Source organism: Cebus imitator, unplaced genomic scaffold (assembly GCF_001604975.1).
Source record: "Cebus imitator isolate Cc_AM_T3 unplaced genomic scaffold, Cebus_imitator-1.0 Scaffold306, whole genome shotgun sequence".
Taxonomy (NCBI): domain Eukaryota; kingdom Metazoa; phylum Chordata; class Mammalia; order Primates; family Cebidae; genus Cebus; species Cebus imitator.
The window spans coordinates 2,111,863-2,125,717 of record NW_016107621.1 but is presented as its reverse complement, the minus strand read 5'-3'; the positions used below and the strand labels follow the sequence as shown (position 1 = coordinate 2,125,717).

Here is a 13,855-nt window from a genome sequence, read left to right as displayed (position 1 = left end):
GCCACAAACCCTGGCAAGTTGTTGATTAATATGCACTGTAAGTTCTGTATGAACTGAGGATACACTGGTTTCTTCTCTATTTGGGGAGACTCAGTCCCTGAAACCACATCCCCCAGTGGCCTTCCCTGGTGAGCCAGGATCTGTTCACCCTCTTCTCCCACAATGGGATGGACAGCCTGGGAGACAGAGAGACCAGAGGGCTGGAGGCAGGAGTAGGTGGTCTTTCTGGGCAGGTCCCACCTGAGGAACCATCAGCCCCATAGTCTGTGTTTCTTTTCCCTAACTCTGCTTGAAAAGAGGCACCTGAGGATTCATGCATTCTGCTCAGAGGTGACTCCTCAATATCTCATGGTCCACAATATCCCCACCAGTTCTGTCACCCGGGATCCACATTGACACACATGGGAAGTGCCCAGCTGCTTCATCAGAGGCACTGCTATGTTGGGAGAAACTTTTACGTGCTCAGAAGGACACTTGCACACTCCTAATTCAACACCTAGTCACATCCCAGCATACACACCCACAGTCACACAGAGCCATGCAGCTCACTGAGTCGCACACACCTGCTTACTGTGCATATAAAGATGCTCACACACTGGTCAAGCTGTGCTCACACACACACTCATATCACAGTCGTGAAGACAAAACACAGTCACCCCTTTACACTCAGGCACACGCCCACCCACCCTGGTTAGCCGTCCACCTCTTACCTAAAGTCACATCATCACAGCAGAGTTCACTCTCATCAGACACCACCACACACTCACAGAGGGTTACACTGGTCCAGGGTCCACACCCAACACCCCACCAGCATCTCAAATACCACAGCCATAGGGTCTCTCCTTCACACTTTCACAACTCTCAGTAACGTGTTCACAATAGAAATTCTCCTACTTTCATCTCATGAAATCACCACTGGTTCTTTCTTGCTTTATATAAATTGAGGTTATTGAAGGCTGGGCCTTTTGACTTACATGTAGCAGTGACATTGTTGTCTTCCTCTGTGTAGCTCTTTGAAAGAGTATCTGGTCTTCTGTGTGAGTCTCTGATTTGCAGCCCTTAAATGTTCCAGATTGGCCCTGTTCCCTGGCTTTGTTTCTGTTTCCAGGCCCCTCCTAGCATGATTTCCCAGAAGTGTGAGGGGAGGTGGTGACAGACATAGACTCGGTTTCAGTTTCAGGCCTGTGACTGTGATGCAGCAGAAATGACAGTAAGGGGTATGCCAGGGGGCAGGGAATCACCAGAGAAATGCACAGGTGAGGATGCTGGAGTGACGGTGAGGAGTTGTGCAGCTCAGCCTCCATGCTTCTCATGAAGTTATGACGTTGTGTTTTCTGGTAAAATGGTTTGCCTTGCATCCACCTCTGACCAAGATTTACACTCAGAAGAGTACTGACTGCCCTGTCCATTATTTGAGCCTATAGCTCCTCTGTGACATGACTTTTCCTAGGCCGGGCGCGGTGGCTCACGCCTGTAATCCCAGCACTTTGGGAGGCTGAGGAGGGCAGATTGCCTGAGATCGGGAGTTCGGGACCAGCCTGACCAACATGGAGAAACCCTGTCTCTCCTAAAAGTACAAAATAAGCCGGGCGTGATGGTGCATGCCTGTAATCCCAGATACTCCGGAGGCTGAGGCAGGAGAATTGCTTGAACTGAGGAGACCAAGACTGCAGTGAGGTAAGATTTTGCCGTTGTACTCTAGCCTGGGTAACAAAAGCAAAACTCTGTCTCAAATCCCCCCAAAACAAACCATAAAAGCATGACTTTTCTCATTCTAAGTCAGGAAGGAGGATGGAAGGAGCACATCTGTGAGCACTCTTTAAATGAGGAAATTGGCCTTTGCTAAGTCTGGGTCTTAGCATTTCCAGAAAAGAAATGGTTCATCCCACATTCCAGAACTCGGGGCAGACAGCATATGAGTTTCCCTCTTCCTTTTCCTGGTTGAATAGAGGGACCTGTGAGTTTTGGAGTCCAGGTAGAAAGAGGAGAGCCCCGGCTGGGCGCGGTGGCTAACGCCTATAATCCCAGCACTTTGGGAGGCCGAGGTGGGTGGATCACAAGGTCAAGAAATCGAGACCATCCTGGTCAACATGGTGAAACCCTGTCTCTACTAAAAATACAAAAATTAGCTGGACATGGTGGCGTGCGCCTGTAGTCCCAGCTATTGAGGAGGCTGAGGTGGGAGAATTGCTTGAGCCCAGGAGGCGGAGGTTGCTGTGAGCCAAGATCGTGACATTGCTCTCCAGCCTGGATAATGAGAGCAAAACTCCATCTCAAAAAAAAAAAAGAAAGAAGAGAGCCCCCATGAGACCCCTGCTCAGTATGGACCATGACTCCCACTGAGCCCTGCTCAGCTCAAAAACAGCCCCTCCCACCCTGCTACTCACTCAGTTATTCATGCCCCAAATCCCCTCTTTCAGTCCAGAAACCTCCATGGCGTCCGTTATCCTCCTCTCTCCATCACATACTTTCTCACACCTATGAGATGTCCTATGGTTCTGTTTTCATAAAGCAGCCAGGGATGGAGTGATTCTTATTTCCTGCCAGTTCACCAGGGCAGGCAATTGTGTGTCTACTCTGAGTATCTTGCCAACTGCTTCCTCAGTACACGTCCTTCTTATCACTTCTGTCTGAAATATTAATGAGATAGCGTGCATCAGAATCCAGCAATAAATTACAAAATTATTTTCCCCCACACCATGGATTTCTTGAAAATCTATTTGTGTCTTTAGTTAGGTCACAAGTTCAGCCAGAACTATCCAAAAGTGAAAGTGCTGCAGAGCACCTTTCACTTTCGGATAGTTCCGGCTCAACCTGTGTACTTTCATGTACCTTCCATGGTGGCATCTCCTATACAAACTGACACTGGGTAAATAAACTCAGGATGGATGTGGGGACTCAAGTCCCCTCTCAGGTCAGAAACCTCCACACCATCCTTTATCCTCCTTCCATCACACACTTTCTCACGCCTATGGAAGGTCCTAGGATCCTCTTTATGAAAAAATCAAGGATAGGCTGGGTGCAGTTGCTCATGCCTGTAATCCCAGAACTTTGGGAGGCCGAGGCAGGTGAATCGTAAGGTCAAGAGATAGAGACCACCCTAGCCAATGTGGTGAAACCCCGTTTCTAGTAAAAACACAAAAACTAGCCGGGCATGGTGGTGAGTGCCTGTAGTCCCAGCTACTTGGGAGGCAGAAGCAGAAGAATGGCTTGAACCCGAGAGGCAGAGGTTGCAGTGAGCCAAGATCACACCACTGCACTCCAACCTGGCAATCAAGCAAGACTCCCTTTTAAAAAAAATAATAAATAAACAAAATCAAGGAGAGAGCAATTCTTATTTCCCACCAATTCACTTAGGGCAGGCAATTGTGTATCTACTGAGTGTCTTGCAAACCGCTTCCTCAATAAACAAGTGTCTTTCCTATCTTGTGTCTGAAATACTAACAAGACAGCATGCATCAGAATTCAGCAATAAATTACTAAATCACTTTCCTGTACATCATGGATTTCTTAGAAATCTCTGCCTTTATAATCAGCAGTGAAAAGGAAACAAAATCCTATTTTTAGTTAGGTTACAAGTTCAGCCAGAGCTATCTAAAAGTGAAAGTAGGGCAGAGCACCAGTCACACCGTGCTTTCTGGTTTCATGTCTTATGCAACCTGAAACTGAGCAAACAGCGTCAGGATGGAAGGGGGGACTCACTGGGCAGAGAGATCAGGCTTGCACAGGTTCTGAAGGCACAAGAAAGCTGCAGGAGGAACGGTCCAAATGTCCATAGCCCCTACTCTTGACCCATCACCTTCTCCCCACAGCTGGCACCTACAGTCTCAGGGAGAGTCTGTCTTATTCCACTTAGCATGTTTTAAAGACTCATTCATGCTACAGCCAGTGTCAAAATGTCCTCCACTTTTAAGGCTAATAATCTTCCATCATATGTATATCCGTAGATGGAAATTGGGGTTGTTTCCATCTCTTGCCTACAATGAATCATGCTGCTATGAACACTGCTGTGCAGATATCTGTGTGAGTCTCTTTCTTCAATTATTAAGGGGGTATACACGGAAGTGGTATTGCTAGATCACATGGTAACCTTTCCCAGAAACTGCCATAAAGTTTTCCACAGCAGCTGCACCATTTTACACTCCCAACAGCAATGTTCAAGGGTTGCAGTATCTCTGCATCCTCACAACACTTGTTATTTTGTATCTGAAAATAACAGCCATCCTAGTGAGGAGGAAGTGCTATTTCACTATGGTTTTGATTCTGCATTTCCCCAATGACTCTGAAGTTGAGTCTTTTTTCATATGCTTGTTGGCCACTTTTATATCTGTTCTGGAGATGTGTCTATTGAAGTTATTTGGTCATTGTTAAATTGGAAGAGTTTTTGCGTCGTTGTTGTTAGATGGTAGGTCTCTATTTATTTGAGATCATAATCTCTTATCAGATACCTGATTTGCAAATTATCTTCCATTCTGTGAGTTGAGTGTCTACGCTTTCCAGAATGACCTTTGATTCAGTTTTAAGTTTTGAGGGAGTCCAGTTTATCTGTTTTTTCCTTTGTTACTTGTGCTTTTGGAGTCATACCCAAGAAATCACTGCCAAATCTCATGTCATGAAGATATGCGTGTGTTTTTTCTTTTTTTCAAAGAATTTTATCATTTTACGTCTTTTTTCCCCGCTTTGAGACAAGAGTCTCACACTGTCACCCAGGCTGGAGTGCAATGGCGCGATCTCGGCTCACTGCAACCTCTGCCTCCCAGGTTCTAGCAATTCTTCTGCCTCAGCCTCCTGAGTAGCTTGGACTACAGGTGCACGCCACCACGCCCGGCTAATTTTTTGTATTTTAGTAGAGATGGGGTTTCACTGTGTTTCCCAGGCTGGTCTCAAACTCCTAAGCTCAGGCAATCCACCCGCCACAATCTCCCAAAGTGCAAGGATTATAGGCATGAGCCATCGCGCCCGGCCAGCAATCTTACTTTCATGATAACTAGCTCACTCCAATGAAAAGGACATTTATCTGCTGGCTCGATGTGGTGGCTCATGCCTGTAATCCCAGCACTTTGGGAGGCCAAGGCAGGTGGATCACTTGAGGTCAGGAGTTCAAGATCAGCCTGGCCCACATGGTGAAACCCCGTCTCTACTAAAAATATAAAAACTAGCCAGGCTTGTGGCGCACACCAGTGATCCCAGCTACTCAGGAGGCTGAGGCAGGAGAATCGCTTGAACCCGGGAGGCTGAGGTTGCAGAGAGCTGAGATGGCGCCGCTGCACTCCAACCTGGGCAAGCAAGAAAGACTCCATCTCAAAAAAATAATTGTGGTAAAATACAGTTAATATAAAATTTATATGTTAATAAAAGTTACTTTAAAGTTTCTACCTGAAAAAAAAAAAAGAGAATGACATTACTAATCTGATTATAATGCAGAGCCCTCATGACCTAATCGCCCCTTATAAGACCCCACCTTGAAACACCTGCATTGGGGATTAACTTTTCAACACACGAACTTTGGGGCATGGATTCAAACCATAGCAACTGCCAAGGAAGATAGGAGGAAATATCAGAGATACATAAGAAACAACATCTCCCTTAGTTTTTCCGGTTATAACTGGGCACATGTGCTCAGACACTCATTTCTGTACCTGCTTCAACACACATTTTGAGCATCCTCTCTGTGTCTGGTCCCGTGAAACTGGCATCCCCCAACTCCCATGTTAAGATTTCTCGCCACACTGCAGAGAAGTTTACGTTGAATTTTCAGGTGTGATGCCCACTTATCCTTCATTCATTGTCCCGTTTAATGAATGACAATAGACTTATATTGTCAGAAGATGATTATGGCACTTTCCTCTTCTGCAGCTCATGAATGTCTTCAGAACAAAGTGTAAACCCCTTCTATGGGCACTTAAGTTGTCTCTGGTAGAAATCTTCCCTTTCTGATACTTACAAGAACATTTTTATTTTTGAGACGAAGTCTCACTCTGCCACCCAGGGTGGAGTGCAGTGGCGTGATCTCGGCTTGCTGCAACCTCCACCTCCCTGTAACCTCCGCCTCCCGGGTTCAAGCGATTCTCCTGCCTCAGCCTCCCGAATATCTAGGATTACAAGTGCATGCCACCACACCCAGCTAATTTTTGTATTTTAGTAGAGACCGGGTTTCACTATGTTGGCCAGGATGGTCTCAAACTCTTGACTTTGTGATCTGCCTGCCTCGGCCTCCCAAAGTGCTGGGATTATAGGCATGAGCCACCGCACCCGGCCCCTAGAACCATTTTTATATCGCTTCAGTCTAATAAACCACCATTTCACTTGGAGCAATTTCTATTCTTGGAAAATCAGAGGGCCTTTCAGCTTCTGCTGTAAGGTGATTCTTAGTCCAGAGAACAAGATTATATCTGCTTCTGCAGGATTACAGCAAGTTACTAGATTTCTACTTCTTCTTGTCATAATATATGTTATCATCTAAGTCTGGAACTTTGTTAAATTTTTGTGATTCTCCAGGCGGCCTAATGGGAACAATAGCTCTGTCTCCAGCCTAACCTGGGAACTGCCTTAAAGGAGCCGCACACTTAGTGATTGCAGTGATGCTGGTGGGAAGCTGCAAGTAGGCTAGCTCTTGTGTTTTCCTAATTTGGTGCTTGGACCAGGAAAATTAAAATGCAGTCTTGTGCTCTGTGGATGAGACCTTACTGCCTCAGAATAGCTACTTCTGATAGGCAAAGAACAATGAGTAATTTAAATCATCTGCCGATGGTCATGAATCATGGCATCGTGACAGGGACCACCACCAGCAAAATCAAATCAAATGATTTTGTTCTCGTTAATCAGAACAAAGAGAAAGTAATTGGAGAGCTAGTACGTAAGATTCATGTTTTAATATTATGAGACCCATAAAAGAATGGTAATGAATATAATAACTATCAAGAAAATAAAGTATTTATAAACCGTAATGAAAAGACAGGCTGGAGGCCAAGCACGGTGGCTCATGGTTATAGTCCTGGCACTTTGGGAGGCCGAGGCAAGTGGATCATTTGAGCCCAGGAGTTCAAGACCAGCCTGTGCAACATAAGGAGACCCTGTCTCTACAAAAAAATTAAAAATTAGCGGGGTGGTGGTGCACACCTTTAGTCCCAGATACTCAGGAGGCTGAGGTGGGAGGATCACTTGAGCTCAGGAAAACATAGAACAAGATTAAAGTTTTAAAATTTGTGATTCTCCAGGCAGCCGGAGGAGGGGAACAAGGAGGTCAAGGCTGCAGTGAGCTGTGATTGTGCCACTGCACTCCAGTCTGGATAACAGAATGAGACCCTGAAAAAAAAAAAAGAAGGAAGGAAGGAAGGGTGGGAGGCTGAGGTGGGTGGATCACCTGAGGTTGTGAGTTTGACACCAGCCTGACCAACATGGAGAAACCCTGTCTCTACTAAAAATACAAAATTAGCTGGGTGTGGTGGCACATGCTTGTAATCCTAGCTACTCGGGAGGCAGAGGCAGGAGACTCACTTGAAGTCGGAGGAGGAGGTTGGGGTGAGCCAAGATCATGCCATTGCCCTCCAGACTGGGCAACAAGAGTGAAACTCTGTCAAAGAAAGAAAGAAAGCGGGGGAGGGGAGGAGAGGGAGGAAAGGTGAGAACAAGAGAGAGAGAGAAATTACCTGTTGTGACGGCCCTGGGTGTGCCTACCTACCAGACACCTGATCTTGCAAGGTCTTTATTAAAAGTCTCACTTTCGCTGTTCTTCGTGCTTCTAAGTCCATTCTTTGGGTTTGGACAGGTAAGTGTGTTTCTCACATATATAAAGTTCAGAATACAGACCAAACTAAACTACAGCATTAGGAATGCACCCTTAGGTGGTAAAATGAAAAGAGAAACAAGAAAATATAAATATCAGGATAGTAGTTATTTCTGGGTAGAAAGGAGAGGATAGTGATAAGGAGAAAGCGTTCTGGAATACTGGAAATATTCCATTTCTTGGCCTGTGTGGTAGTTAAATGGATGTTCATTTGTGATAAATCATTCAGCTGTATATTAATGTTTTACTTTTCTGCATGTTATATTGCACAAATAAGATTTGAAAATTAAATGTCCAAAGTAGTCAATGTAATACAAGAAAAGAATATAAAGCTTTAGTAGCTAGGACGATCCATATGGGTGAAGACAGGCAAAGTAATGAATGGAAAAAAAAAAACCTAGAAAAGACCATGAATCTAAAATATCTTTAGACCATGAATCTAAAATATATATAATAGGTATGGCATATAATCACTGAAGAACAAAGAGGAACACTCTAGGACCGAACCTGGAGAACGCCTACAAGAAGCGATCTTGTAAGCGTTCCTAGCGTTTCTCACAAACATCAAACAGGTTGAAATGTCCAATACGGCCCCGCCCTTCGTCATTGGGCTGTTGCCGATGCGTTGGCGATTCCCGGCCTCGAGGGGGCATCTGGAGAACCGCGGGCGCCTGGAGAGTACGCATGCGCACTGCTCCCAGGGTTTGCAGCAGAAACTGCTCTCGCGCCCTGTTACGCTCACGGCGTTTACCGTGCGCAGAGCGCTCACGCACGCGTACTGGGGTGTCCACCGGGCATCGCGCTCTCCCGTTATTCCAGTTTCTCTGGGAGCAGCCGAGTTGACCCCGCGGTCTAAGATGTCCAAGCTGCCCGCAGACAGCAGTGTCCCGCAGACAGGCGCGGCGAATGGTGATAGAGACGTCCCGCAGGCAGAGGTAGGCCGCGGGAGGCGGGAGCCGGCCCCGGCGCAGCTTGAAGAGGCTGGGGAAGGGGCGATGGCGGCGGCCAGGGGAGGCCCGGTGCCGGCGGCCAGGGAAGGCCGGATGGCGGCGGCCAGGGGAGCCCCGGTGGCAGCGGCGGCGGTGGCCAGGGCAGCCGCGGCGGGTAGGGAAAGCCCAGCGGCGGCGGCGGCCAGAGAAGCCCGGATGGCGGAGGTCGCCCGCTTGCTAGGGGAGCCGGTGGACGAAGAGGGTCCCGAGGTTAGGCCCAGGTCCAGGCACGCGAATGGAGGCCTGGCTGCGTTGCCCTATCTCCGCCTCCGCCACCCACTTAGCGTTTTAGGAGTCAATTACCAGCAGTTTCTCCGCCACTATCTGGAAAATTACCCGATTGCTCCTGGCAGAATACAGGAGCTTGAAGAACGCCGCAGGCGATTCGTGGAAGCCTGCAGAGCAAGGGAAGCAGCGTTTGATGCCGAATATCAGCGAAATCCTCACAGGGTGGACCTCGATATTTTAACCTTTACGATAGCTCTGACTGCATCTGAAGTTATCAACCCTCTGATAGAAGAACTTGGTTGTGATAAGTTTATCAATAGAGAATAGTTACGTGGTGACACTTCAAGAGAACCTCTGCATTCCAATCATACCAATCCTGCAACTTGATTTTCAGAAGTCAGAGTATATCGAGATAATGCAGTGCACAGGTGGAGGTGGAGGGGAAAAAGACAGAGGGAAGCTTATCTTGAAAAAGCAGTACAGAAGAAATTGAAAAAAATGTCGAAAGTACTATAACTGTAACGTTCGTTGAGTTTGTGATTGATCCACATTTTTCCCCTTGCGTTATGGAAAATGTCTCTCAACATTGCTTTATTACAAAGTAAAGGATGGTTTTACAAAATTGAGACTTGATGAGAAATCAATACTTAGGCCCATGAGAATGAAAGAAATTATCAAATAGTGCTGAACAGAATGAGGCGTTAACGCCGAGTTATTAGGACTGGAAGGCTGTGAAAAGATCTTGAAATTGTCGGAATATGTGCCCTCCTCATGTCATATTCAATAGAAGTTTCTAGTGTAAGATTGATTTTGTGTTTTCTTAGACATTTCAAGTGACAAAGTAAATGTACATATTACGTGATAAATCTTGTTTTCAAGAACATCAAATTTCTGGACTTTTTTCTTTCACTCAACTTTTAATTTTAAAAGTGTTTTCAGTATAAAAAAATCCATTTACAAGCCAAAAAATATATAAAATATACAGTGAAAAGCCTTCCATTCTTGTCTTCCTCCATCCAGTACCCACCATGACCTCTAATGATAGCCACAGTTTCCCTTCCATCCTTGTAGTTTCCCTGTAAATCTGAGTTTACTTGTTTTTACTTCTTCACAGAAGTCAGCTTATTATACTTACTGGTTTACACATTGCTTTCTCATTAAGAACATATCTTGACGACCCTACCAAACCACTGTATTTCCTCATTATTTTTTAAAGCGGCATTTTATTCCATTCTGAAATTATGTTGAAATTTACTTAACCAGGGATATATTGACGGACATTTAGGTTGTTTCCCATATATTTCTTTGGAGAGAAAAAAAAATTGCTGGAGTAGTTGATCTTGTACACATATCATGTGGCAGGTGCACAAATATAGTATTGCTTCAATTCAAAATACACTTCACATTTTAACGTAGCTGAAATGTGGGTGCATCTTAAATTTGATGCTGTAGTACAGCATTTTTTCCTTAGGTTTTCATGAACCTAATGATGTGTCTTATAATCATTAGGTACCTACATTTCTTTTAATGTGTAATATCTGTAGGCTGATTCCCTAGAAGTGAGAATGCTGGACCAAAGGTACTCCTTTAAAATTGTATAGATATTGCTATGCAGCACTATGTGTCCTGCTTTGCACTCCCACCAGCAATTGATGATCAAGGATGTTTCATGACAGCCTAGCCAACACACTAAACCAACAATCATCCAGCTTTTATGAATCTGATAGTTGAAAAAAATAGTTTACCAGTTTTAATTTGCTTTTATTATGAGAAGTTAAGTATCTTTTTTTTTTTTTTTTGAGATGGAGTTTTGCTCTTGTTGTCCAGGCTAAAGTGCAGTGGTGTCATCTCTGCTCACTGCAGTCTCCGCCTCCCAGGCTCAAGCGATTCTCCTGTCTCAGCCTCCTGAGAGCTGGGATTACAGGCCTGTACCATCACGCCTGGCTAATTTTTGTATTTTTAGCAGAGATGGGGTTTCACCATGCTGGCCAAACTGGTTTTGAACTCCTGACCTCAGGCGATCCACCCACCTCGGCCTTCCAAAGTGCTGGAATTAGAGGTGTAAGCCACTGCACCCAGCCAGTTAAATATCTTTTAAACTTTTATACATATATATATATATATATATATACATATATATATATATATTCCCTTTTCCGTAAAGTCTCTATTCATATTCTTTTTTTTTTCCTTTTCTTTTTTTTTTGAGACGAAGTCTTGCTCTTGTCACCCAGGCTGAAGTGCAGTCCACTTCCCAGATTCAAGTGGTTCTCCTGCCTCAGCCTCCTAAATAGCTGGGATTACAGGTGTGTGCCACCTCATCTGGCTCATTTTTGTATTTTTAGAATTTTTTAGTAGAGATGGGGGTTTACCATGTTGGCCAGACTGGTCTCAAACTCCTCATCTCAGATGATCCTCCTGCCTCCGCCTCCCAAAGTTCTGGGATTATAAGCTTGAGCCCCACCGTGCCTAGTTCATATTCTTTATCCACTTCCCTGACAGATAATTTTGTCCTTTCTTCGTTGAATCCAGTAGCTATTTATGATACTCATGTTAGTGATACGAGGTATAATAATAGCTTGGGATATGAGTTACGAATATTTTTTCATAATTTGTCATTAGGCTTTGGCTTTTTGGAAAGCCTTTTGGCCGCGGTGATTTTTGCTTCCAATTTTCCTTTAAATTTGCAGTAGGCCCGGCACAGTGACTCACACCTGTAATCCCAGCACTCCAGGAGGCTGAGGCAGGCAGACCACTTAAGCTCGGGAGTTCAAGACCAGTCCGGGCAACATGGCAAAACTCCGTCTCTTTGAAAAATATGAAAAATTAGCCTGGGGTAGTGGCACACGCCTGTAATCCCATCTACTCTGGCAGCTGAGGTGGAAGGATCACTTGAGCCCAGTAGGCTGAGGCTGCAGTAAAGCCAAGATCACACCACTGCACTCCAGCATGGATAACAAAGTGAGATCCTGTCTCAAAAGTAAATAATAAACCTGCAGTATTTTGAATCCCAAGGTTGTAGTGTGTGTGTGTGTGTGTGTGTGTTTTCATTGTTCATGTTCGAATCTTTGAACCATTTGAAATTTATTCTCAGGTGCAGTATAAGGATCTAATTTTTTTTTAGACGATTGCCTGATTGCCCTAACATCATTTACTAAGTAGTCCATCTTTTCTCCACTAACTGTTTTTTGTTTTTGATTTTCAGACAGAGCCTTGCTCTGTCAACCAGGCTGGAGTGCAGTGGCAGGATCTCAGCTCACTGCAACCTCCTCCTCCCGGGTTCAAGCAATCTCCTGCCTCAGCCTTCTAAGTAGCTGGGATTACAGGCCCACACCACCACACCCAGCTAATTTTTTGTATTTTTCATAGAGACAGGGTTTCACTATGTTGTCCAGGTTGGTCTCGAACTCCTGACCTCAGGTGATCCACCTGCCTCAGCTTCCCAAAGTGCTGGGTGCCATGCCTGGCTCCACTAATTGTTTTAAGATGCCTTTTCATACAAAAACTGTGTTTTAGATTTTCTAACTAGTTCTAAATCTGGTAATGCTAAAGCCTTTCAGTATACTTTTTCATAGTGCTTCTGGGTATTTTGTTCATTATGTAACTACATCAACCTCAAAGTCAGCTTACCTTATTTTAAAACAAAGCATTTTTATTAGAATCATATTACACTTCATTAACTCATGGGTAATTGCTATCTTAGATAATGAGTGTTCTTCGTATCTAAATGATCAGTTTTGTTTTGTTTTTGTTTTTGTTTTGTTTTTGAGACAGTCTCACTCTGTCACCCAGTGTGGAGTGCAGTGGCACAATCTTGGTTCACTGCAACCTCAACCTCCTGGGTCCAAGCAATTCTCATGCCTCAGCCTCCCGAATACCTGGGACTACAGTTGCCCAGCACCACGCCTGGTGAATTTTTGTAATTTTAGTAGAGATGGATTATTGCCATTTTGGCCAGGCTGGTCTTGAACTCCTGGCCTCATATCATCAGCTACCTAGGCCTCCCAAAGTGCTGGAATTACAGCTGTGAGCCACCATACCTGGCAATTTTTCCATTTTTTAAAAGAATTCCTTTGTATTCTTCAGAAGAGCATTAATATTTGTCCTTAATGTTCCTAAAGTAGGTCTTTCATAGGTCTAGTCATTTATTCCTAGATACTTGATCTTTCATGTTTTTTCTGTAGTACATGAAGATATTTCTATTATAGAAGCTTGCCTGTGTATTTGAAAATAATTGATGTCTGCATATTTATTTGATAGCCTCCTTTAATATACTGAATTGTCTTACCATTTATAGTAGTTTTTCAAATGATTCTCTTGTTGAGGAATTAGTCATTTGCAAATAATGATGGTTTTGGTTTTGCCTCTTTCACTTTTTTTTTTTTCCTTAGGGATAGGGTCTTGATCTCCTATGCTTAAGCTATCCTGCTCCCTTGGTCTTCTAAAGTTCTGAGATTAGAGGCATGAGCCTAGCCGGTCGTGGAGGTGTGCGCCTGTAATCCCAGCTACTTGGGAAGCTGAGGCAGGAGAATCGCTTGAACTCAGGAGGCGGAGGTTGCAATGAGTTAAGATTGTGGCACTGCTCTCCAGCCTGAGTGACAGAGTGAGACCCTGTCTCAAAAAATTAAAAAATAACAAAAGATAAAACAAATAAAAAAATAACAACAACAACAACAAAAAAGAGGCATTAGCCACCATGCCTGGCCCCTTTTACAATTTTTAATAACTCTGGCTTCTTTCTCTTTATTAGTTTTTTGGCTAATACCTTCTATCTAATTTAAAACAATGCTGGAAGATAACGAAGCATCCTTGTCTTGTTCCTGATTTCATGGAAATCTTTTTTTTTTTTTTT

The 13,855-nt window shown here is 44.3% G+C and overlaps 2 protein-coding genes across 3 annotated transcripts in view; one reads left to right on the top strand and one right to left on the bottom strand.

The window, feature by feature from the left end:
• Positions 1–1,083, bottom strand: part of LOC108285684 (galectin-10-like) — a 63,169-nt gene extending 62,086 nt beyond the window's left edge. The window contains exon 1 of one of the 2 annotated variants that reach the window (XM_017503008.2): positions 975–1,083. In XM_017503008.2, coding sequence (XP_017358497.1) covers positions 975–989 — 15 coding nt within the window. In that variant the 5' untranslated portion in view covers positions 990–1,083. The remainder of the gene's footprint in view (positions 1–974) is intronic. The other variant, XM_017503007.2, reaches the window with a different exon arrangement.
• Positions 1,084–8,060: 6,977 nt separating this feature from the next.
• EID2 (EP300 interacting inhibitor of differentiation 2) lies at positions 8,061–9,996 on the top strand. Its single transcript, XM_017503004.2, has one exon. The coding sequence runs from the start codon at positions 8,365–8,367 to the stop codon at positions 9,328–9,330; it is 966 nt and encodes a 321-aa protein (XP_017358493.1). The 5' UTR covers positions 8,061–8,364; the 3' UTR covers positions 9,331–9,996.
• The last annotated feature ends 3,859 nt before the right edge of the window (positions 9,997–13,855 follow it).